Here is a 27,128-nt window from a genome sequence, read left to right on the forward strand (position 1 = left end):
CGGCCGAAATTTTGGTCTCGGCCAGGACCAAAATTTTACCAAAATTGAAATTTAAAACCATGGTCACAGCAGACTATTTGTCTTTTTCTAAATGGAATCCCATTTTGCTAGAAGCCCTCTCTGGCTTATAATTATAGGGTGAGTTTATGACAACAAGCTCTAATGCCCACACGACACGGAATTGCTTAATGAACGTTTTCTTTTACAAAATAGAAATAAACACTTTCGAGCACAGAAGACAAACTAGCTTAGCCTTTTTCCCTGTGATAATTTGTTGTGGGCCAGAGGACAATCCCTTCCTCACGTTTAGTTGTTCGAACACAAACCTTACACGAGAGCAAGGCCACTTCAAAAACCATTGACTACAATTGTAAAGTGGAATTTGCTAGGGACCATCGCAGAAGGCATTTCGCAGAATGGCCTGTTGCATGAGAGTGCAGCCACCTCAAATAAATTAAATGAATAAGACAAAATCTGTTGAAAAGTGAATCTATGTGGCTGCGCTCATTCAACAGCCCTAATGCGAAAGCCTTCTGTGACGGACCCTAGCAAACCCCTTGTAAAATTCATTTAACTTGTATTGACTAGTAAGAAGAAGTCTTGTGAGGAGTTCCCATTTGCAAGATTGAGGCACCCAAAAGTGAGACATTTTTAGAGGTCTAGAATCATCCGTAGAGGATGGGATGAAAGGCAATATGACTAGTCAATATTCATAGGTGAAATGATAAACCAATTTTGGTGGCATCGAAATGGCCCTACTTCAGTCTTTAGCACATGCAGCCCCACTTAGAAGCACAGTTACGTTATTCAACAGAAAGTATAAAAAAATTCATATGGTCTCTCAGTTACCATAGAAAGAGAGATGGTTCTCCATATTATATAACAAAAGAAGAGAGATTATTATATAGAAGAGAAAGAGATATTGTTCTCCTTTTTATAAAGGAGAAGAAACCTTATAACATGTGATGACAAAGAAGGATGAAAGGCAGAACAAAAAATGAGGAACCAGACCCTACGTATGCCCATCTAGAAACACTTGACTTTATGAACCACAACCAATTAAACATTAAATGAATGTGGTCGGTGGTCCTCTTTCATGATGATGATAATTTCCATTCAAAAATCCCACCTCCCTTCACACACACCATCTGTCTATTTTCATACACACCATTATCTCTCCCCCCTCCACACCCTTTCTCTCTCTGATCATGTTCAATTACCAGCAAGGATCCTCAGCCAGACACCCCATTTATTCCAACAGAAATTCATATGATGTTCTCAATACAAGACTAGCTAAAGTCTATGACTATTCAGACAATTCATATGGGCTTGAATCGAACTCCCGGGATCGAAGAATTGCTACGAACTACAATTATGGCAATTCGGGTGGAATCGAATTCAGTTCGCGGATCCAAACAGGAGATGATTCCGGTATTTCATCGCCCCCTTTATGGAAAACAAGCCCCCCTACATCTCCAACAGAGAAAACTTCTCTATTCTGTCATGATCTTTCTCCAAACTCGCGGTTACAAGCAATCGTGAAGGGTCGTCGAGAGCTAATGGAGATGGTTAGGAGTGCCCCGGAATCTGCTTATGAGCTCTCTCTACAAGATCTAGTAGAGCTACCGATGATCGAAGGAGCCCGAGAGAAGAATTTAACTCAAGGGAGAGAATTGAGCAGTGTGGAGATTCAAGAGAAGAAGATAAAGAGAACGAAGACGAAGAATGGTAAGAGAGGTGATTTGAGGAACAAAAATATGGACAATGGACATTTTCTTAAGTTGTTCTTTCCGGGTTCGTTGGGTTTGAAGAAGAGGATCTCTAGCACTGGTACAAGTTCAAAAGTTTCACCAAAAGTTTCACCAAAACCTCACTCGTTGGAAGGGGAGAAGAAGACGAGCCTAGATCGAGAGTGGTGGAAGAAGAGGTTCCCTGCTACAAGAGAAAGTGATCACAGTACAACAAGCAGAAGTAGTACGAGCAGCAGCAATAGCAGCAGGTATTTTATTCTTGGATGGTTTTTTTTTTTTTGGGAATGATTAAGAAGCAAATTTGTTACTAGATTAACCAAATTAAAACAGAAACAGGTAATATTATCTCCAATTTCTGACAAAAAAATCTATGATAAGAGCCATGGATTAAATAAATTACCAACCTTACTGAAAAAGATCAGGTATTGGGTTGACATGATCTAAGCAGCTATGTTTCTACTATACTAAAAAATTATGATGATGATAATTGAATTATTCCATGCAGGCCGTGTTCGTTTGAGATTATGATAGCCGATGGCGAGCCCCCAAACCGATTATTCCATTAATTTCGAGTCCAATAATCGGTTTGGGGGCTCACCATCTGTTGCCATAATCTCCAACGAACAGGGCCTTAATGTGACAAGAAAACAGCTGATGAATGAACTGTGAGTGTTTGGAATTTTCCGTTTTGTTTATTACTTTTTCAAAGAAATAAAAAAGAACACCCATAATTTCTCTATCTGTTTATAGTTCGGACTAGGAAGCCATGAATTCTGTTTTATCATGAATCCTGTTCTATCTTGTTAAAAATGATAGAAAAAAGAAGAAGGGATCCTTAGCTTTTGAAATTGATTTTACTATGGCCATATCAAGATTACTTGAAGTTCGCGCATCTTCGGAACAAATGATAAAATTTCAGAATTTCATATATTTGGTAATCTGCATACTCCTTGGAAAGAAGACAAGGAAAGAAATATGAGTGGCAATTTTACATGATATGCACAAAGTAAAGCATCTATGACTACTCTATATCAGTTCCAAGACATTATATGATACTTGAACATATTATCTGTTGTTCCAGGCACGTAGGTGGTGTTCTACCAAGCTGCTGGTCCATCTTCCGCACCAACAAAAGCAAAGCAAAGGGCCATAAAGGGTGGCTCTTCTGATAGAGTCCCATATAAATAGGAGAGTGATAAATCGACTCCTATATATCTTAAATCGACTCCCCATGTGTCCATCTCTCTCCTCTTTCTCTCTCTAACCCAGAGGAGAGAAAGAAACATAGGGAGTCGATTTAAGATATTTGGGAGTCCATTTATCACTGCCCTATAAATATTGTTGTCACTATCTCTGTAATAGTAATTACAAATTAAAGAGAAATAAAAGACGATGGCAGGGGTAACTTGCAGCAAGGAATGTATATATTCTTTCTGAATTTTGACAATACTGGTGTTATAGTCACTATTGCGGTTGCTCTTAACACATTTCTTTTCCAAATGTTCGGGTATTGATGATCCGTTGCACTGTAGTGTCATTTCCCTTTGAATACATTAGTTGTTGCATGTCATTTCCACAGTTTCATGTTTCCTTGAATTGGAGAAGAGAAGGGGAAGAGAAAAGAGAAAGAGGGCACAAGCAAATCACATGAACTGTTGGGAATGAGTTCAAGTCTCACCTCAGAACTTGGCTTCTCCCCTTCATATTCATCATATAAATGCAAATTACATAGAAGCCCATAAGCTATACAAAAAACTAACATGTGCACAATGGTAAATTACATAAGTTATTTACATATAATGTCACACAAGTGTATATGTAAGTAAAAATTGAAAAGTTCATCCAAGAAACTAATATGTGCATAAAGGTACAACATAATAAACCCGATACACCATATGATTGTGTATATAAGTGGATACATAATGATACAAAAGATTTCTTTTCCACATTTCCCTCAAATTAATGCATAGGGTTATAAAGCATCAATTTGCGAATAAAAAAAATGTTGGGAAAATAGGCCGGCCAAATCCGGTCCGATCATGAACAAATAATAAGAAAATTAAAAGTAATCACAAGCTACAAGATGAACACCAAGATTTTACGTGTTTCGGCCAAGCCTACATCCACGGGCAAGATACACAATCTTCCACAATGAGAAAACAATATGCAAGGATTACAGTGGATTAAACCCAGAATCCACAAACCCGCAACCCTTCCCTTGCTTCTCAAACCCAATACCGTAAACCGAATAACCCTAGAGAAAAAACTCAGAGGAGATAACCCAAGAAGAAACCCTCCCTCCCTTTTTTATGTACTTAGGTTTCCTCAAACCTAAAATGACGTGCTTCTATATTTGCCTCCCACCATATGTGGGGAACAAGACAACTTACCCCAACCAAAAAAAAGAAGAGCTCTAGGCATATAGACTAAGCAAATTCCGAGTCACGTAAAAGAAAGACACTTAAAGAGTATAGTATAGTAAGTAGTTTCTAAAAATCATGACGGGAGAAAGAAAGAAAAGATGGAATTTCACTTTGGTAAAATGGAATCTTTGCTTGAGGGAAACTAAACCGGAAGTCAGTTACCTAAGTCAAGTCAGTAAGCAGCGAAGATATTTGTTATTGGTGAGCAAACTGAATATACGGAGAAATCAATCCTCTGGAGTAAACTGACGAATAAAGTGGTAATTCACCACAGTATGCTTCCCCTTCTCATGAAAACTGGATTAGTGGCAATCCGAATGACACTTTTATTGTCTCTATACAATGGTGCCGATGAAGAGAGATACCAAAATAAGATAGAAAAAAGCGCAACTACAAAATCTCTCAGGAAGTAGCATATATGATCTCTGTGTATAAAGCAATGAAGATGAGGAAGAAAAAGGAGAGAAGAAAAAAAGAGAGAAAAATCATGGAATTGAGGATGTTCTTCTCTTTGTGGGGCATACCCTAGTTATTCACTAATGTAATTTGATGCAAAATTACAATAATACACTTATTACATAAGTGACACCAATTAAATAACAACCTATAACTTGTGTGACAATAACTAATGTCTCTTTCAACATTCTCCCTCTAAGTTGTATAAATATCGAACATATCCAGCTTGCTAAGAATGTTGCAGAGATGGACCTCAGGAACAACTTTAGTAAGAATGTCAACCAAATAATCTTCTGATTTAATGTGGAGAACAATAATCACCTTTGCCTCTACCTTTTCCCTATTTAAGTGACATTCAGCCTCTATATGTTTTGCTCTCGCACGAAATATAGAGTTAGATGTGGCACGAATAGCTGCCTGGCAGTCACAATAGAGCTTCATAGAGCCTTTAACCTTTACACATGACAAGGGAGGAGGATCATGTACTATGTTCGGAAGACATCCGATGATAATCCCACGCAAATACGGAGGAGATCCCTCTGACTGATGATGTATAACCCACGTGAACAATAAAAGAACATCATATATTTACTCAAGGAAGCATACAAGAGAAAGATAAGTATTTGGGATATGAATCGCAAGAAAACTAAGCTCACATGATCACCGGGAAAAGCCTCCACAGTTGTTCGACAAACACCATCACCAACAGGATATCATCCTATCATTATTCCTGTGTGTGTCTAACGAAAGAGGAATAAGATTACCTGCATACAGCCGGAAATATGGGCATATATACTCTGCTGCTCATTAGTAACATAGATGTATTTAATCCAACAGCCAATAGAACCATCAGTGTAGTATTCTCAAAAGGCCTAATGAGGAGAACTACAAATACTACTCGGAAGCCTCATGCATTTGACTGCAAAAGATGAACACCTGCTTTTACTTAACTTGTTTTACTCCAGGAAAGATGATAACTAATATTCAAATGGGGCCCTCAAACCCTTCTGTAGTGAGGTGTGGCTGAAGCCAAATAGAGTAAATTCAAATCTCATCAAACTTGGGAAGGAATCAAATCCATTGAGAAAGACCTATAATGTATTTTTCTTTTTGAAATGGTAAAGCCCTATAATATTAAGGGTCTTCTATTAAGGGTCTCCTAACTATAAAGAAAGAGAATCCTGTATTCTGTAAGAAATTTTCATGGGAACTTTCACCCGCTAGTTGTCATCAGTATCTTCAGTATCCTGTAAGAAAGCACCTCGAACTTTCACCCTGTCCAGAAAGATGCCAAAGAATGAAAATGGGAAGATAAAAAATAAGGTGGTCGTGTAGGCAGTAATAAAGATGCTACCATTACCTGCGATATGCAGGGACAGCCCGTTTACCGCCTTTAATAGACTGATGATCATGGGCGGTTGGCATCTCTGTAAGTACGCATACAAATGGATTTCCGTTATTGGCGTCCATAGCATCAAATATTAACAGTCTCTAAAACAAGTTGTCAAAGTATAGAAGAATTAATAACGCCTTCTCCAACAGCTTAAGCTATTGGAGTAATTGGTAGTTTCACATGGTATCGAAGCAAAGGTCCTGAGTTCAAACCTCCTTGATGTCAAAAATCCACAAGCAATGGTCAACCCAAAAGTGGGCCACATGTGCCACGTGTAGGCAAACCCAAAGAAAGAGGGGCCACACGTGAGGGGGAGTGTTAAAGTATAAAAGATTATGCTCCCATTAGCACCAAGTTGGCAAGAAAATCTCTTAGATCGGTGCCAAAAGAAGCCAAAGTAGACAATTTTTGGAGACAGAGATGGGAAAAAGAAATGAATATCTTGAAAACGCATATTTAATGTGAACTTTCAAATAAAACCTCTAGATAATGATTTCAAAGGTCATTGAGATATGTTTCTTGTTTCTTTACTAAAAGAGAAAATGGTTTAAGAACTTTCTAATTTCTCCCAACAAAATCTCTTTCGAGCAATCAAATAAAGAAATAGTCATTCCACCTAGCCTGCCTAAACTAATGACATAATTATCAGTGCCAGCAGCTTAATTGAGATCGACCAAATAAAATATCTCTTGAATGGCAAATTTGAGAAGATAGGAAAGTCTACATTAAAACATTTCCTATGAAAAGAATATTGCAATAAACTACATAAGTTTACCAAGAGCTTGCTCACTAACAAAGGGGTCAGAAAATGAGATCCAACACATTCATTAAGGCAACGATTTAAATTTTGATTTCGGGTTATGGTTTCAGTTGAAATTTCGGTGGAAATCTTATGCAAATGATAGAATTTTACGATGAAACTTCAGGAAAGACTAGAATAAGTACAAATACACACTTAGAAACCATCACATAACAAAGACAACCATGAATAATGGTTTAATAACATCGAACAACAAGTGACATGCGTGACAGCACATGTCTGCTAATTTTGTATATACAACATTTCAAATGTAATTCATATAAATATTTATGCATAACAAATACATCACATTAATAAATAACATCAAAGTTTAATTTTTGAAAATATTCCCTGATAGGGATAAGCTGGCTTGGATACCTAATAAATCGGGTCAATTTTCTACTTCCTTGGAGTGTGGTGAGGAGCAAGATGCCGATAAAAATTTGGACAATGTTTATTTGGAAGGAAATGCTTTTGAAAGTCAATTGCTTCCTTTGAAGAGTCTTTGAAAGAGCAACTCTTTTGGATAGCACAATTAAAGATATGTTTGTTCCTTCTCCTTCTAAATATAACTAATGTGAAGAGACCAAGGAAGACCTTGATCACTTGTTTGTTGAGAGTGATTTGGCTAGAACTTCATGGAGCCACTTCACTATGATATTAGATGTGACATTGTTGCATGACTAATCCATCATTGCTAGGCTTTTTTAATGGTTTGTTTACTCTAAGGAAAGAAAAGAATGGGTTTTTAGCTTTTCATTGAAGAGAAGTGGAGGGAAGGAATTCGTGTGTGCTGTTGCCTCCAACACCGCAACCAATCTATTTATTATATTTCATTCACCACTATTTACATAGAATCCCATCGGCCATCAAGTGATGGGCTTTATATAACCTGTATTAGGTCTTTCATTAAACATTCAAACAAAAATAAATAACCTAAAGTGAGCTAGTGGGTCCTATCCCAGTCAGGTCTTTCAACAGATTGAAACTGACTAAGCAAGCATAATAAAGAGATAAAAGTCTTCAACTAATAAAAGATAAATTTCAACACCCATAAAAGTCAGAATAGAAAGAAATGAAAGGTACATTCCTAATACCCGTCATTCGGGCTGCAATAGAGGCTTGAAAAGTTGAAGTACTAAAAAAGCTATAGAAGTTGCCGTATATCTCGAAAAGATGTTTGACAGGATAGATAGTTTAGAACAGAACAGATACTCAGCTGCAATGATATCTCTCAGAAGTTTCTGCTTCAATTTGAACAACAAATCTTTTCTGACGGCATTATATCGTATAGTCAGTGGTCATACAGACATCCTTAATGAGTAGAAGTCAAGTTTCCAGTTTATGAACCTCATTTAAAAAGGATGACCGTTAGCGAAAGAATGAATCCCAGATAATTGTTCCATAAACTGACACATTCTAAAAGGCCAAGGCCTATTTCATACCTTAGACAACAGCATAAATATGAAAAATAAAACGTACACATTCACCGGAAGTTTTTTTGCGTACCAGCAACTGAAATTGTATCCGGTCCATCGACAGCACCAGATATTGGAAATGTTGATAGCGTTCGTTTGCTTGAATATGCAGAGGTATTAAGTTTGTTTTGGAGACTTTCATTTTTCTCCTGATGAAAGGAAAAAAAAAAGAGTATAAATTATAATAAAAAGCAATATTTTCTTCATGTAAGAATGTGCTCTTCTTTATTTTCTGAAAGATAGCAAAGTTAAACCACTTCTCAATTTGTGTCATCCTTGTGTAGTGGCCATAGTAATATTCTTTGTATCATTCCAGTTTTATTGGATGTCTCCAAAGAAACAGTACGAGATATGCTGATATAATAACTCACATGTGCAGTTCCCACTTAAGAACTATAACTATCAAGTGCATCCTTTGACGCACATCAAATGATTAGCCAACAGATTTATAAAATTCAATAAATTCATGCAACCAAACATTTCGGTATAAGTTGAAAGAAGAAAAGAGATTATGAAGATAAGAATAAGTATAATATTTCATTTTGAATAGTAGAGAGGTTGTCAACTTATTAGTTCTAATATTTTTGTTTGCATATCTGAGATTTTATAACTACCCAATTTTTTGAATTTTTTTACCAACGCCCAAGCCATGCAATTGTAGATGTCCACTGGTAACACGGGGCATTTTATGCCAATTAAATACACTCAAACGAATATCAACTATAGAACCAAGTTTCTGTTGCTACAGAAGAAGCTAATTAACCCATTTGACAAAAACCAAATTTGGATTGCATGTAGTTGGGTCAGAAAGTTTATTGAGTACTCAATGGAGGTTTTTAAAGTAAGCCCAAATTTAACAAAGGCATTAACTTGAAAAAATTAGCAACTAAGAAAGAATTTTTGAACACGAGGTTGAAGAATACAATAACATCAATTACATATTATGGAATTGAAAAAAAAAAAAACATGAGGTTGAAGAATACAATAACATCAATTACATATTATGGAATTGAAAAAAACTAGTATGAAAGAATTGTAGAACATGAGGTTGAGGAATACAAGAACTTCAATTACATATTATGGAAATCACCGATGTAGTGTAAAAAGGCTTTACAGACTATATCAGTCCAAGATGATAGTTGGAATAGATGAAATAATTACGTATTCAAAAGATTATAACATGAACTAACACCAAACTACCCAAAGAATATAACAAGGGAATAAAATAAAAGATTATGCAAGAGTAAATTCACATGAAAAGCAAAACGTAAATCCCAATCACGAGAAGATAGAAGAGAGAATAAGAATAACACTTCCCAGAAGGAAAACCTCCAAGATCCAACCAAGCTTCACTCCAAATCCATGTTTTGGAGGAGATAAACAAGAGAGTTATCTCTCTTCATAACACAATTAGGTCAGTTCACTAAAATCCGTGGGTCTTGACCCACCAAAACAAAACCTCCTCACATACTGTCACATGAAAAGACACAACTGTCCCTCACTGAACCCCCTATTTTAATATAAACAAATGCTCTTTAATGAGGAACTAGAATAACCTTTAAATAAGAAAAGGCTACCTTTTTTTTTAAATGGTTATAAGAAAAAAGAAGAAGAAAGAAACAGTCTCCATAAGGTTAGTTAAGGGTCACGTTGGCCCTTGGTGGGCCATGGACACCATGGCTTGCAAGTCTTAGTGGACCATCGCTCACATATGAACCATTCGCCTCCAGTTGGAGAACTTGGCCTCTAATTCAACAACTCTGTGATGCCAATCTCCCTGCCATGATACTTATACAAATCTGAAACATTGAAGATTATTAAGTCTCCGTGTCATTAGGCAAGTCAAACACATAAGTCTTACTCCTAATCTTCTTCAACACAGCTAATCAAATGACCATGTTATACTTGGTCAACCACTTCATTTTCGCAATTGAGAATACCATTCTCCCAATAGGGTGATTCAATAGAGGTGGACTGATTTGGGAACCAACAGCAGAATGTTAGTGGTTGGCATATAATAAGTTGGGAATATCATTCCCCCAATAGGGTGATTCAATAGAAGTGGATTGATTTGGGAACCAACAGCAGAATGTTAGTGGTTGGCATATAAGTTGGGAATTAGATACATTCTATTAAAAAATCTGCCTCACTATAACACCCCTGAACTGAAATTATAGAATTGTTGCATGCAAAAAGGTAATCTCATCCAACGAAAATTACAGGACTTAAGCAATAACTGATCAAACCTGGAAATAGGGCCATAGATAGCTTCAATTCATTACCATAAACAGTAAGTCAGTAAATAACGAACTACAGATGTGAAATCTCATTAAGAAATAATCATCCGACATCAACTCCCTTCCCAAGATTTGATATTCATCGACGAAGCTTGCAAAATTGAAAATAATAGATATATCCGCAAGATCCTTGCAAGAATGAACAACAAGGGATCATCCGTTTAAAATCCCAGCAAGCCCAATAATCAAACTTGTCTCGTAAGCATGGGGAGTGGACAAAGAAGAAGGGAATAGCCTGACTCTAACTCGTGCCCAAAACAAAAGAAAACTCCCAAGTTTCATGGTTGACATTCCTCACTTCATTCCCTTTATAAAAAAAATGCATATGGGCCCCACATCAGTCACTTAAGCCTTCTTATTCACATAAAACACCAATTATACTCCAAAAAATGATGTGGATCGGGTCCCAGACAAAGAGTACAAAGGCCTAGTGTAGTAGGTGTAATAAGTAATGTGCCGTGTAAGGGTGGCATGCTTTGTAAATAGCAAGAAATAAGGGGTGTGATGTGTAGGGGTAGTCGTGTAATAATAGGGCTTTTGAGTGGCTATGTAGCGAAGTTGTTATGTCAATGAGGGAAAATCAATTGTAAAGGGAGGGAAATTCAAATTTAACGGGGCGAGGGGTGGGGGCGAATACAGCTGGTCATGCAACACCAGTCCACTTGGCAAGCAGTCCTTCATCACCTAATGGGGACCATTGGAGATTCATGGGCTGCCAAGTGTCCAGCCACATCAGCCCTTCTAGCGGGCAGCTAGCTGGCCAAGATTCCTCTAGAAGCTTTCGTTCTTCCATCTATAAATAGAGGAGGGCTGGACGAGAAGATGAACTTTTAGATGAAATTGAAAAAATTCCTGTACACTCCAGCTTGGAGAGAGACTTTTGCGGATTTGTAAGAGAGAACTTTGAAGGAAGTTGGAGAGACATTCCTGGATTTCAAAGGCCTTTCAACTCTTCTTCAACTAAGCTTAATTGCAGTTTTTATCATTCTTTTCATCGCTCTTGAACAATATTCTTTGATTTTCATGAATCTAGATAGCAGATTTACAGATCTACATTGTTGCCTCTGTTTTCTCTCAAATTCGAATTGAATTAGCACTTTCATCACAGTTTCACTGCATTTACAGCAACTTGCTGTTCATGCTCTGTTCAGATAGCATTTAACGGTTTTTTTAACTGTTCCTGTGAAAGTTTCCTGCACAAATTCGAATCCAATTAGCAAGATCTGTAGCATTGCATATTTCCTAACCAAGATCTAATCAAAACATAAGGGGGATGACACACATCTGATATCTGTTCGAAACAAGGAAATTGCATGTCCACTGATCCCAAGATTGCTCGTCTTCAAGCAATTCACTACTAGGTGTCCAAGAATATTTTTTGTTCCTTGCAAGCGGCATCTTCCATAGGTAAGGTCCTCCATTTCACTAAGGCCCCGTTCGTTTTAGAATATGATAACCGATGGTGACCCCCAAACCGATTATTGGACTCAAAATTAATCTAATTTCAGTCCAATAATCGGTTTTCGGGCTCACCATCGGTTGTCATAATCTCAAATGAACAGGGCCTAAGTATTCCTTGATTATCTGTTCCTTAATAACTTTTCTCTAGTATCCTAAACAATATCAGGTTCCAAAATCAGTTTTCCTTCATTATCAAGAGGAAACGCCCAAGAGCCTTTTTCAAGCATGAAATATGAAATACACTCTGCATCCCATTGTTGTTAGGCAACTCAAGATCTTATGCGACCTCTGCAATTCTCTGTTTGACCTTATAGGGGCCATAAAAATGTGGTTCAAGCTTCTCTGCTCCACTTCTCTTTAGTGTGTACTGCCTGTAGGGTTGCAGTCTACTGTAAAGATAATTGGCATTCAACACTACGCTGATTTGAATACTTCTTACGCTGACCTGAACAAGAAGGATATTGTCCCTCAATGCCTTCAGTATGCTATGATTTTTCTCATACAAAATCGCCGGCCCTTGGTTCTCAACTATTTTCTTCTTCTTCTTCTTCTTTTTTTTTTTTGATGACATAGGGTATGCCCACCCCATTTTAGGGCAGGACTAATCCCTATGGATGCACGCAATTACCCGTAAACCATACTTTCAACATACATGCATGTGTGTATGTCATGATGTATGCATACTTTCAACATTACAACATCAATGTACGACTGCGCCAACATCTTAAGATCGCAGATACCCATAACTAATATGATACTGTATAGATTAAGCAACTTGTGTCCTTTTCGGCTTTGGTACAAAGTGGTTCATAATTGTGAAACGCTGATATCATTGAAGTCCCATATATCGACAATTAAAAAAAGCAGCTACTGATGTGGATATATAAATATATTGATGTGCCTGACTTTCTTTTTGACATGTGTTAGTAACATACAGTGATGGATATCATAACCATAATTCCATGGGCTCCGCCAAAACATGAAAACAAGACTAGACCTTTTCAGTACAACAATCTGGACACGACATTAATTAGTCTCTAAATTTAAATAGCGTGTTTTGGATGCAATAATGAAAACTCTAGGTGATAATGCGAAAATAATTCGAACCAGCAGAACCAAATTAATCTCTTAAAGTAAAGAATAGCAAGTAATCGGAAGCCTACCTGTTCAGCAGCTAAACGTGCTGTCAACTGACAAGATCGCTTTTGTTCTGCGGCCACACACAATAAGAAATAGCACGTCATTAGAAAATTTAAATGTGATATGATTTCAAATCTTCCTAGAGTCAAAAGATAATGACAAAAATAACATGTCTTTACATTTGATGAAATGACAAATGGAATTTGTACAAAAAATTAGTAAGATGTAATTAATTTCACGAATATAAAGTAGAAAGGCAATGCAGGCTTGTCAAGCAAGTCATCAATAGAATATAAAGTTAGTAAATGAGTAGTGAAAATCAATCACAATTATACCTATTGGGTCATAAAAGGGTAAAAGAAAAATTGGCAAATTGTGCCGGATATATATATATATATATATATATATTATTTTTATTTTATTTTTTTATTTTTATTTTTATTTTTATTTTTTTTGGAAAAGTGACAAAGATATATTGATAATTCATACGAAAATTACAGAAAGAAGGGTCCAGGAGTCCCCCTTTGATTACATCGTATGATGACCCACGAGATAACTCCAGAGTCCTAACGGCTAAGTTTCAAAAACCATTCCCATTTACAAAGAAATGTTCCCCTTAACATTTCCCTTACATTTTCCTTTCCAAAACCAAAACACTAAAATTTCAGAAACCAATCCTACGACCCTCCTCGAAGGTCATGTTTAAAACATCCTTGGTAGATACCATAAGCAACCAGTGCGATCTTCATTGAAGCTCTTGAAAAGAACTCCTCCTTAGATTAATAGTTTCCCTCCATGTTGTGCGATCTTCCACAAAGATCTTGAAGAAAACCTGCTACAGGGTTAAAGCGAAAACCCTCAATACATTCCAATGACAAAAACCTAGGTCGATCAGTAAAAATGTCCTTAAAGCTAATATGAACTTTTGCATTGGAGGCATGAGACAAAGACAGTAGCGTTTGACATTGTAGAGGCAATTATCAAAATTATCTAAAATGGGATCATTTGATACCACTCATAGTCTTGACAATAATTATTATAATGGCAAACTGATGATCGGAGAAGAAAATAATTATTGTAGGAGGGAAGTGAAAATTTCGGAGTAAATGTCTTGGTCAATGTCTAAAAAAGCCTCACAGTTGGAACTGAGGCAGATTGTTCATTCTTGCCAAGATCAATGCATAGACAGGAAAACAGCAATATACAACTAATAAAAAGGAAAAGTAGTAAGTTTATGATCGTCTTGTCGACAAAATCACTGACTTAATGGACAAGTTCCCAATTCAATTGTCTTGTCTTTTTACTAGGGTGGACAGATACATAGTAGAGAGAGAGGGGATACATAATAGAGAAAGAGACAGATTTAGGGAAAACCAAGTGGAGGATCTAGAGAGCCCAGAAAGAGGTTTAAGCATTCTAGGGAAGTAAAGACCTATTTGGTGACCTTAAAACCATATAAAGATTTATGAAATGCAAGATAAATAGAAATATCATGGGGAAACTAAGAAACATCTATAATGATATGTCAACTTCATTGCCTACAAAATATATCAAATCTCCTTACATTTTCTGGGAAAGTTAGAAATGAGCTGTCCACCGTCAGCTTAAGAAACGAATGCAGGAAACAATGAAGGGAAAGGATGCAAGAGACATTGCAGTTCACAACTGTTATGGTGGGTTCCCAAGATGCATAAAATGGATGTAGGAAAAGAAAAGGAAACTTACATATTCATCATGGTAAAAAGATTTCCGGGCAAGTGGCAACTATGGTTATACTTATCAAGTGAAATAACGTATTTATTAATTCAAACAAAAAAGAAATATATCGATATAAGAAAAATTAGACACAGCTAATAAAAAATACTGTATTTCACATATACTACTAACTAAACAAAGAGCAACAGACCCAAAAATTTGCAACCATGTCCCAGCTACAAGAGGCATCCAGAGGTGTCAAATCTGGCCCACAAGCAAACTCAAAAGGGTATGCTAAATATCCTTGTAACTGGAAAACAGTCCCTAAGGCGGTACTCCCCATTTAGGCACAAAATAACATTTCAGGAGTCACCTTCAAACCATAGCATCACAAAGGCAACCTTTTTAAATCGATTAAACTTGTTTCGTAAGAGGAAGACTTCAGCCTACATTAGGTTACTAATATTGTCTAACCCAACTAAAGAGAATAGCCTCCGTCGTGATCATCAAAACATGTATTTCAACCTAGACTGTCTGGCATCCCCATTAATACAGCCATCGAAATTGAATTTCAACCGGCCACAATGTGAGGCACACTGCAATCTCAATCATACACTGTGGAATGTAGTATATTAATTCTCTGGCAAATACTGCCCTTTTTATCATTTCTTCACATGTACCTGCAGTAGCATTCAAGTTATGTCCTTTGATTTCACCTGTTTCAGTCTGTGCTTTATAAATAGCCTCGGCACAAAATAAGATACGGTCTCTCCAATGCATAAATGGTTGGGAGTTCACGTTCTCATCATCCTTTGTAAAATCAAGTCCACCGCGGAGACATTCATAACCACTATACCATAGTTCTTGGCAGATAATTACCCATGAAAGCATCCCAAGCCCACAATATTAGTTGCCTAGAAAAATCGATCTTCAAACTGAAGAGGGCACTGGCAAATGATTATATTTACAAAAGAAGTGTCAAAACAAACACATTATTTAAGAGAAACTACCCACTGTTTTGCTATTCAAAAAAAAAAAAAAGATATTTCCCATTGTTTTCATACCATAAATAGAGCTTTCAATTGATAAAGATTATTTCAATTGACAAAGATTATTATCTTCTGCATTCATCATGAATGTTTCTACTTGTTGCATATAAATTTCCTCTTCTAGTTATCTATTTAAGAATGCAATCTTAACATCCATATCATGTGACTCATAATCATAATGTGTGCCAACGCCTTCCAACTATGAAAGAATCTTCCGATATGTAGGAGGAAAGTTTCTACATAATTAAAGTCTTCTTTTTGAGTTAATTGTTTTGCAACAAGCCTAGCTTTGTATTCCTCCAATCGTCTTTCTGAATTTCTTTCGGTTCCAAACATCCATTTGACCCTTATGATTTTCACACATAATTAGTATACCAACCCCCGTAGGAATTCTTTTCCATAGATTTGTGTTTCTCGTGCTTCTTCGGACACATTCTATACTGAGGTAGGTTTGGTAGGGCAGCTCCTGGCACCAAGTAAATATACGGTGTTGGATTTCCCAATTTGGAGGTAACCCATCAGGTAATTCTTCAAGTATGTGAATCCTTAAACTCATCTAACTCCATTACTCCTTCAGAAATTGATTATGGTCTGGCTTCGTCTTTATTGACCAGCACATAAACTACCCCTCAATCCTTGTTTTTTCCTACAAATTCATAAAGATTCAAGAACGTAAACGAACTTCCAATCCTTTCTTTACCAAGATATCATCTTCCGTTGGTTGTACGATAAACTTCTTATCATCCAAGGGGAAAGAGCAGTATTCTTTTCAAAGTGATGGATAGTTTTACGACCATACTGCCATGGATGACCAAAAAGAATGTGGCATGCATACACTGGAACAACATTGCAGCACACCGACTCTTCAAATGAAGTTCGAACTTCGAATTGAAAAATTAACAAGGCATTTTGATGAGACAATTGCATCACTTCCTTAGTTAAAGCAAAGAATGTGGTAAGGTTGCAGATGCCTTCAGTTTCAATTTGCACAACATCTCTTGAGAAACCAGATTTTCTCTATTTCCATTGTAAATTACCATATTGCAAAGTTTTCAATGAGTTGGATTTTGTTTTTGCACAGCCAATCATCTTTTGCCATGACTGGGAGTGCAAGCATAGATTGTTTAAATATAAGTGTTTCGTCAACTATATCACCCTCAAGCCCCCTCTCCTCATGCATCATTATACTCATGACTTTCTTCATACTGATTTTCATCTTCCTTGTCTGTAGAATTTTCTTCTAGTCCCTCTACGTTGTCCTCAACTAGATTGAACTGAGCTTTAGTCCTTCTTGGATATTCTTTTTTTTTTTTTTTTTGGGAAGAAGGTAGCCAAATTTCATTAATAAAGACCGAGATGGTCAATAAAAACAGAAATGAAAGAAAGCAAGAAGAAGAAAAAAATACAATCATACAAACATAGAGAGATAATAAAGGAGGGAGGTCATCGTAAAGCGCCAACACCTGAAGTGATACCCCCGCTCTAGCCAAGCCATCTGCCACCTCATTGGCCTACCAACGAATATGAATAAAATCGATCCACTTGGACTTTAAGCCCCCAATCCATTTTTGGACTAAAAAACTTCATAAAAGCTAAATGAAAGTAAAACCTCAAATAAAGCAAATAGCAGTTGGTGCTGGAATCAACAAAAATGTCCCTGAGTCAGTGTTTTTTTTTTTTTTTTTTTTTTTGTTGCTTGCATCGACGGTGTCACACCTCTCTTTGGTTGCCATCCTTATTTGTGTGCCTTGGCTATCCTATGAAGCTGGTTCTTCATTATTAGTGTTTCCCACAAAGGAAGTCTAGGCCACTCATTACTTATTTTGGATCGAAGATCATTGCTATTCCTGGTTGGCCCACAAGTTCCAACAGCCACATCGTTACTCGTTAGTGCTTAGCAATCAACCTATTTAGTAGTAGTATTCTGCACTATTTGATGCCCATTTTCTCTGGCTGTTGTTGATTCCTTTTAATGACGCTTGGTGGATTTGCATTCATGTTCTCTCTTTCCGTTGAATTTGTGGACCATCTTTCCAAAGTTTACCACTAATCTTAGTGGGGAGCATTTATGTAACACCAAAGGTCCCTTTGTATTCTATTTTGTTGATTGGAATAAAACTGCTTGCCTGGGTGACAAAAGGGGGGAAAAAGTCTCAGTTTGAGCTTTTTATACTCAGTATAAAAATAGTAGTGTAAAAGTTTATGGTTGGGAGTTCAAAAGCTGTTCAAGCGATATCCATCTTAGGTTTCCATGTGGAAAAGAACTATATTTCTTCTTCAACTCACAAAGAATTATATTTCTTCGTAATTCTGACATGGGGTCAGATGGTGTAACAAGTCGTTAGTGTAGTAAATATCAGGGTTTTTATAAGCATAAAGTGAGGACCATGCCTGTTTTGTAATGTTTGAATGCATGTATTAACTGGACACTGGAACAGAAGGGAAATAACAAATAAAAATTTAAAGAAATAACTTATCAACATTAAGCCAGAACTATCTCCTTGACCCCTAAAAATACTGGAGCACGAAAACAATATTGTTTCACTAGCATGAAAAACAAAATGAGAAATAAAACAGAATAATAATGCACTAGCAAAAGCAACATACTGAATGCTATAGGAGGCGGGGGGCGGGGATAGCGAGCACAAATTAATCAACCGCTAGCTCAGACTAAACGTTAGTGCAGTACCAACCAACGTTTTTTAAATTAAAAGAATTTGATGAAAAGCATAAGTAGCACCGAGAAACTAAGCCGACATGAAGTTATTTGGAGTGGTCAAGCTGCTAAGAGCTGACAAAATTTCCACCAAGCGAGCTTGGCAAATAATTTTCTTAATTAGATTCAACATGGGAAAAGGCATTCGTGTATGAGCAACATGTAACAACCTTATTAAAAAAAAAACATGTAACAACCTTCTACGACATCATTGTGCTTGCTTTTGAATGCTTTGAATAGCTCCAAAGATAGATATGCCATAGCATCATTAGCAGATGAGTTCACAAGTTTGTCAAGAGAAAGAGAAATGAGAGGCATTCCTTTGGATTTGTGAGCGACTAGTTTTGCATATGTGGCACCTGAAACACGGGAATTAATAAGCTGCATAGATTAGATTACTTTCACTTGTAAAGAAAAGTGAACGACTATCCACATGCACTAAAATTGCAATCAGTAAGTTATAGGGACTTCAACCAATTAATATTCCCACTCAGATTTTAACCACCCATCTCCGTTTCATTATACATGAAAAGTGATAACATTACAAAACTCATGGTGGAAAGTTTCAAGAAAGTCTTCTGCAGTCAAAATGTAAATATCAGCATCTACTCACCATATTTCGCATCCAAAATTAATAATTGTCTTGAGCATATTGTATGTAATGAGTGTTTAAATAATAAAAAAGGAAATAAAGTTCAGAATTCAAAAGATTTCTGCTCCTTAATGCCCTTTTGAGAGATTAAAATTATGAGTTTTTAAATAATAAAAAACGAAAATGAAGTTCAGAATTCAAAAGATTTCCGCCCCTTAATGCCCTTTTGAGAGATTAAAAAGTAGTAACCACAATAGATACAAAAAAGTGATATATATCTATGATTTGTCGACACGGACACGAGTGTCGCGTGTCGACACGGACACAGAGTGTTGGACACGGCAAACCCTCAAACTTTAGAAACGGGGACACGGCTAAAGTAGAAAGTATATGTAATCATGATTTGTGGATATGGATTAGTGTGTCCAGTTTCGACATGGATACAAGTTGTCTAAATGAGATAAACACAATATTCAATAAAAAAACAGAATGTCACACTTGACAAGGTACAAAAACATGTCCACACACCCACATTAAGTCTAACACTTCCAACAATACAAGTAAAAGTGTCCAAAGGAGTGTCGACACGTGTGGACACGCGTGTCGTGTCGGACACGGCAGGACACGTGAGTCGGCAATAAATTCGAAGTGTCAGCCAAATCATAGATATATATATATATATATATATATATATATATATATATATATATATATATATATATATATATATATATATATATATATATATATATATAAAAACTGATGAGATGCCGTGAAGCAGTACCATCTATTTTATCTCAATGGGATCTCAATTCTCAGGTTATCTAAAGTTCAAGGTTTTTCAGATGGAAAAGTTGGAATCATACAAAAATGCAACATTTAATGGATGAATTCCAATGTGATTTGCTCAAGAAAAAGTAGTTCTCAAGTAATAAAAACTTCACCCACTAGAATCTTTTGCTTTAGGAAAGCCTCATATTGTAGCATAGATATGTTTGTTTGCCTTTTACCAATCTTGAGCCATGACTATTCGAAAGTTGCTTGGCCTTACTCTGACACACTATGAAAGGTAGATCCGCCTAGACCAATTGCTTTAGCCTGGACCAGTTGCTTTACCATACTACAGTGGATTTCATCTTATTTTTTTATGGAAAGGCTTACTGATGTCGTCTTAGCTATTCATGTTCTATCCACACAAAACAATCAACCTCAAGCAAAGAAATTGCATCACCATTTCGGTTGATTATCACCGAGCTATGTCAAAATATCTACGATATTTTCAAAATATCGTGTTTTTATCGGACATTTAGATAAAACGACAAAATCCTGAAATAATCCCGAGATTTTAATAATATAGGGATATTTTCATTTTTATCATAAAATATAGCGATAATATCATGATATTATCCCGATATTTTTATGATTATTTCTTTATATTTTTTTCTTAAATTTGATATATTTATATATTTTTCAATATTTTTATTTTTATCGTTCTTTCCCGATATAACCCGAAAAGATAAAATAAAAAATAATATATCCTGATATTTTCCCTTGCCAAGAAACTCCCGAGAACGATATTTGTGACATAGTCACTGAGAACTGAGCTACATTGTCTTGTTATATATCATTTTCCATCTCAATAATTCAGCATTAATTTCTACACTCACTAGACAATAGACCAATACAAAGGGATCCCATATATACCCTATTCTCAAGCAGCATTTAGGATGATACTGCCACTTGAATTTCATCCTTTTGTATCATATGGGAATTAATATTGACAAAAGAAAGTTAAAAGATCAGTCACCAGAGTTGCTGGTCGATTTTAGAAGACCTCCAAGGACAAGTTTTACGTTGTCTGATGATAGAGATTCTATAAGATAATCAACAAAGTCAGACCATGAGCCACCAACTCCAACGACATCTCTCTGTAGGATAACAAAACAGCATAAACATAAATCCTTCATGAATGTAACCGCTCAAACTTCACCTAATGATATGGAGTAAAAAAACTTGCCGAGAAAACATAAAATGAAAAAATATAAAACTAAATTACTCTTACAAAATCAAAGAATGTTGTCAAATGAAGACTTTAAGATTACAAGGCCAACCTAGATGTTAGTGAAAAAGGACATTGTTTATCATAACTGAACTTCCAATGCAAGTTGTACCTCAATTCTGGTGTGTTCTTTTCATTAGAAATCTAGAAAAACAAAAGGGAAGCCAAGATGTGAAAAGAGGTCATTTTCATCTAAGTTTACAAGGGTTGTTTAGGAACTAATGATGCAGTTAGGTAGCGATTCATCTTCTTCTGTCAAGAAGGGTATTTATATAATTTCATGAGATACTTTGATCTCTTTTAAAAAAAAAACTTTTTTCCCATCCTGTAACTATTTGTGACATAAGAACCAAACTATTAGAATGAGCATTAGGAGTCTACTGTTCACAAAACATATGACAGAATTGGAAAAGACTTGAGATTTTCAAGGCCAATGCAAGTGGCCATCATCTTGTGGACAGAACTCAGAAGGGGTTTCTATGTCAAAAAGATGTTTGTATGATGATTGTAAATTCCAAAACAATTTAAATGATTTTGTATGATTTCTACGTTGAAAAGATGATAGTAAATTGATTTTGAATTTCCCATGAGCAGCCCCACCAAGTTTACACAAGAAAGTGAGTAAGGGAAGTACCAAATGTCATGACTCAAAATGCTAATTAGTCAGATTCTGCGCCTAAAGATCCTAGCTCTATTTCATTGCTTATGATCCTCTTGTTCTATTTCATCTGAAATGGACGAAAACTTCCTTTCATTTTTTAAAATGGAGAAAACATGAAATGAACATTCCGCCCATAATGGCATGTTAGGGGGAAAATCTTGGGCAATTTTCAGATTCGAATTTTTTTTTTTGCGGCAAATTTTTGGGTTCCCATTTTTTATTATTTTAATGACCATTCTATGTTCATTTGAAGATGATACTTATTGGGGAAGTTGAGGAACATGAAGAGCATGTTGAAAAAGCATCACCAACAATGTTGGGTCATCCAACATGTGCAACTTGCTTGCTAATTTGATTCAAGTACAATGCGGATTCAAAGTCATACGAGGCTTTGATCGTGGTTTTAAATTTCGGCTGAAACGAGCCGAAATATTTCAATTACTGAACTAAGTTAATTCGGTGAGGTGGTTGAGGGTAGTGTTTCAACGAAATGGAAAAAAAAGAGTCATGGAAGAGGAGATAAATGCTCTTCTCGAGAACCAAACTTGAGATTTGGTGGGGTTGTTGCAAAAAAGGGCAAAAAAATATTGGGGCAAATGGGTTTATAAAATCAAGAAAGGGATCGACAGAAAAGTTGAAAGATCCCAAACAGGATTAATTGCCAATGGCTTTTTGCACTAATACTCAAGTTGGTTTTTATTCCTCTAGTGTTTACGTTAGTCGCTATATTTGATTTGGAGATTGAGCAAATGGACGCAAAGAGCGAATTTTTGCATAAGGATCTTGGGTAGGAGGTACGCGCTTTTGTCTAGAGAAAGAAAGAGAAATTTGCGTGCAAACTTAAGAACCGCTCAAACCAGCATCAAGACTGATACAAAAAATGACCCTTTCATGATGATTCACGGATATCAAACAAACTATGACCATATCATCAACTTCGAATTTTTTTGAAGATGATACTTATTTGATTTCAATCTGGTAATTGATGAAATACTCGTGGTGGACAGGGAGAAAGATAGGATTAATGAGCCTAATGCCCTTCAGAGCAGGTCGTTAGAAACATCAAATCATTGGGTTCGAGATTAGCAAGATAGGCAAAGTGGGACTTTGTCACTTTCGCAGAGGAGAGTTTTTGAAAAAGTAACTGATACGAGTATCATGATGAATGAAAAAGCCGACAGCACTAGCTCTTCCCTTTATTTTTTCTTCTGAACAAAAGCCCAGAATAGGAAAAGGAAAAGAAGATGGCGGTTGAGGTCTCTAATGCAAGTAATCAGAAAAGGAAAAGCAGATGGCGGCCTAGTTCTCTTATGCAAGTGAAAGGCCTGATTTTCTCCATGGTATGTACTAGATTGGATATTGCTCATTTGGTTGGAGTCCTATTTATGGCAAATCTAGGAATAGTTCATTTGCAGGTCGCTAAATAGACACTTCAATATTTGAAAGACACAAGTGATCATTCAATCACATATAGCAAAAGTTCCAAATGCATTCACGGTTTTATTGATGCAAATTTTGTCAATGACCTTAAAAAAGGAAGTCAATTACGAGACATGTAGTGCGTTTGCCAATGAGTCATTACAGTGGGTGTTAAAGCTTCAGCCAAAGGTAGCATTGGCAGCTATGGAAGCATGCAAAGAAGCAGTTTGACTTAAAGGTATTAATGGTGAGACTGGTATTGTACATTAACTTTAAACCCATGAAATTTTTTGTGGCAACATGAGTGCTATTTAGTTGGCAAAAATCCATTTTCTCATAAGAGGGTAAGTGCAATGTAGTTCACTATCATTACTTCCATGTGATTATTTAGGAAGGAAAGGTTTGGTTTTTAAATGTGGAAACCAATGAAAACTTAGCAAATATGCTGACTACGACAGTTTAAGTTAGAGAAGTTAGAATGGGGCTCGACTTCTCTTGGTTTCGAACCAAAGTCAGATTTGACATTGGCTAGTGGATGATTTTCTATCAAGGTGGAGATTATTGGTTTGGTTGTATAAAATCATCACTTTCTCTTCTAAAAAGGTTTTCTCGTGTCGTGAGGTAGTTTGGGTAGAACCAAAAGAGAGTTTTGGGGATGGTTGTTGTAGTCTACAAAATTGGTGGCTTTCTCTTGAATGAATAAGTTTTAGGTTCACTGTGAGAGGTATTTTTATCTTCTTTTCTACCCTTGCTATTAAAAATCCCTAAAAGGACAAGATTGTTGAGGGATGGCATTCATCGTTTAGTTATGAGCATAGTTAGCAAGACAATTCAGCAAAAAAAGGGACGGGAAAAATCGAGTTTAATACATTATTGGTTAAAAAAAACCGTAAAAAATGGAAACACCAAAAATGCATTTAAAAATTTGTCATTTAGAATTGTCATTTAGAACCAATCTCTTACATGCTCAGGTGGTTTGAGGTCATAAAATGTCCTATGTCATGAGGTGTGGGGTTCAAGATTGGTATATTGAAAACCTTCAAAAATTTGTCATTTAGAAAATATAGTGGGGCTAAAGTAGGAAAGTTGGCCAAACAACGAGTTTCATACATTTGAAACGCATTTTAAATGTGTTTAAAATGTTTTCCCCAAAAAGACGAGATTTTTTTTACTGTAAAAGTTTTAAACGGAGTATTAAATGGCAAGACAATACATTTGGCTGACCCAACTTAAATGAGATTTGAGAGCTTCTTTATGGTCTAACATTCTTGCCAACACATTATCCTCAATCTGTTCCGGATTGTAATCTCGAATGAAGAATATAGCTCCATGGGCGAAGGCTCCTGTCCTGTCATGATGAACCCTCTAATGTATTGGTGATGAGTATATAACACAGCTTGAGTAGTAAAGTCTTGTCCATGAATGCATAAACAGGTAAAGAGTACATGTGTTGTTGCTATGCGTGCTACGATTCCAGAATAGCCCACTTACCAAGGTTTAGAGGAATTCTGATAGCCCCTCCCCCGTCGAGAAGAAGGATTTCGTGCGGGTCAATATCAACTATCAAGCTTTATTCAATGCCAGCTAGTTTCGTGTCGACTTGACGGGAACACGACTAAATAATTTTTTTTAATTTTTGAAAAAAAGCAGTTTAAAATGGTGTTTTGCTAACTATGGTTATGAGTTTACAATGCTAGTGTAAAGGCGAGTTGCAAGGTAAATCAACAGTGAATGGGATTACAAAAGAGTTGGGTGAAGAGATTTCTTGGTGGGTTTTACCAGATTATGGGAAGGTGAGTGATATTCCCATTAATATACGCTGCTGATGTTGGCACTACCATATTTTAATAATTGCACTAACTCATCTTGTCTTTTTATTATTTAAACAGCTGTCAAGTATTATTACAGTTCCAAAAAAGCTCTCATAAGCCAATCACAGAATAAAAGACAAGCTGAGTTTTTGCAATTATTAAAAGTTGATGGTGCCAATATTAGTAGCCTTAATATATTTTCCAGTTTAATTAGCCTTATTTGTGGGGAAACCACGTGAATCTCGTGTTGTAGTTGTACGGCTTGACATATTTTTAGAGCCTTTTTTGGATTGCAGGAATTTTTTGGAAGCGTTTGTAAAGGAAAAATATTTATGAAATTTTGTACTGTTTTTTCTTTTAAAATGAAACATGATAAGTTGATCCAACCCTATTCATTTTTATTTAAAGGGACCTTTAATTATATCATTTCCCTCTAAATTGTGGAAAGAAGAAAATATTTTCCATCGGAAATGGTTTTCTTGCAATCCAAACAGGACCTAAATTTCTTTTTCTTGTTTGCAGGTTTATTCTTCGACCTAGCCCAATCTCGTTTTGTAGTTGTAAGGCTTGATTTATATTTCTCAACATTTCTTCTTCTTATTTTGCACAAAAAACTCATGGGTTTATTCTAAAATAGTAAAATCACTGTGTTTGATTTTCTGCAGTAAGATTAGTAGAAATGGACCTTGACCCAACAAGATAAAACCAAATATATTGTGATGGGATTTTGAAGAAGAGAGGGGGCGAATAAGGGAAAAAAGGGGGGTGAGATTTATTTACCATGTCTTCAAGGTGTTGAATTGTTCGGACTCTTTCCCAAGTGTTGGAGTGAAAGTCGGAGAGAATGATTCTGATTCGAGAATTGTCGAGAGCGTAAACGTAAAAGAGAAATGGCAAAAGCTGTTCGGAAATCTCTGGGTTTTCCCACTCGGCCTTGGCTTCACCAAACTTGGGTTGAAAGGTTTCTAAGCTCTTCGACATTGCTCGGAGAGAATATGAAGAGACGAGTCTGAGAGAGAGAGTAGAAAATGCAAATGGAAAGAGAAAGAGGGAGAGGCGGTTATAAAAGAGGTTTTGCCGTAAAAAGTTGTTATTTCCAGCCTTTTCTTTGCCTTCCACGTTCTATTATAGTTCGAAAAAGCTCTCTAAAGCTAATTAAAGTAGAAAAGACAAGCTGTGTCTCTTACAATTATAAAAACATAGTAGTGCGAATATCAGCAAAGTGGTTTGGAGGGAAACGGGGGTTAAAGTGGTTTACTGCAAGCTTTCTATTTCGGCCACTTTGCTTCCTTTTCACGCTATATTGTTTGTCTATTTGGGTTAAATTCTTTGGGGTGTGCTAAACTCAAGTGCGCCTTTTTTAAAATGGGCTGAAGGAGTGCACCCATTGGTTGCAACTTGCATGTCACCACATTTAATACTCTTTGACTATAAGTCTCTTTTTTGTTAAATTTTTCTTATGGAAACCAACAAATCCCCACATGCCACATGGCATGAGAGGGGTAGTTTTGTCATTTAAAAAAATAGATAGGATTGCTAACGTCTGAAGAGGCTATTTGTTCGGTTCTATAACCCAACTCGGTTACCATGTCATTATTCATTAACCCAAAAAAAAAAAAAAAAAAACCGAGGCCCTATTTGGATTGCAGGAACTTTCTAGAACAGATTTTAGAAAGATATAAAAAATTCTAAAATGTTCTACCTTTTCATACTTGAAAAAATAAATAAGGGAGATGATAAATTCCAACCCCCTTCAAGATAATTCGCACCGGATGCTCTGTTTGGTTGCCGGGTTTTTTTTTGTTCCTGGGAGTTATGTGGGAGAAAAAAATACCTTGGGAGATAGGTGGGAAAAAAGAAGTCCTAGAAGTATCCTGGTAAAATGAAAATCCCATGTTTGGTTGACCGGATTTTGGTGGGGAAAAAAA

General features: G+C 36.3%; 3 protein-coding genes and 1 non-coding gene across 5 annotated transcripts; 1 reads left to right on the plus strand and 3 right to left on the minus strand.

Annotated features, from left to right (window-relative positions):
• Positions 1-956: 956 nt before the first annotated feature.
• Positions 957-3,251, plus strand: LOC143847791 (uncharacterized). The gene is made up of 2 exons (XM_077356559.1): positions 957-1,999; positions 2,833-3,251. The coding sequence occupies exons 1-2, from the start codon at positions 1,209-1,211 to the stop codon at positions 2,918-2,920; spliced, it is 879 nt and encodes a 292-aa protein (XP_077212674.1). The 5' UTR covers positions 957-1,208; the 3' UTR covers positions 2,921-3,251.
• LOC143847792 (U2 small nuclear ribonucleoprotein auxiliary factor-like protein) lies at positions 3,131-26,253 on the minus strand. Of its 2 annotated transcripts, XR_013235231.1 has the most exons (8): positions 25,981-26,253; positions 21,058-21,178; positions 18,856-19,017; positions 13,222-13,268; positions 8,332-8,449; positions 5,991-6,057; positions 5,287-5,905; positions 3,131-5,173 (listed from the first exon to the last, which is right to left on the minus strand). XR_013235231.1 is itself a non-coding variant. In XM_077356560.1 (7 exons), exons 1-7 carry the CDS (start codon positions 26,179-26,181, stop codon positions 5,851-5,853), a joined length of 771 nt encoding a protein of 256 aa, XP_077212675.1. In that variant the 5' UTR covers positions 26,182-26,253; the 3' UTR covers positions 3,131-5,850. The 2 variants fall into 2 exon arrangements, 1 of the variants encoding a protein (XP_077212675.1); XM_077356560.1 differs by having other exon boundaries at positions 3,131-5,905.
• LOC143849215 (U6 spliceosomal RNA) lies at positions 8,540-8,641 on the minus strand. Its single transcript, XR_013235593.1, has one exon. It is a non-coding gene; the product is annotated as a U6 spliceosomal RNA (small nuclear RNA).
• On the minus strand, positions 13,674-15,908 carry LOC143849074 (putative mitochondrial protein AtMg00280). Its single transcript, XM_077358118.1, has one exon. The coding sequence runs from the start codon at positions 15,782-15,784 to the stop codon at positions 15,440-15,442; it is 345 nt and encodes a 114-aa protein (XP_077214233.1). The 5' UTR covers positions 15,785-15,908; the 3' UTR covers positions 13,674-15,439.
• Positions 26,254-27,128: the final 875 nt, after the last annotated feature.

Source organism: Tasmannia lanceolata, unplaced genomic scaffold, assembly GCF_043159265.1.
Source record: "Tasmannia lanceolata isolate RefF3 unplaced genomic scaffold, GAP_Taslan_0.1 ptg000016l, whole genome shotgun sequence".
NCBI classification, from domain to species: Eukaryota; Viridiplantae; Streptophyta; class Magnoliopsida; order Canellales; family Winteraceae; genus Tasmannia; species Tasmannia lanceolata.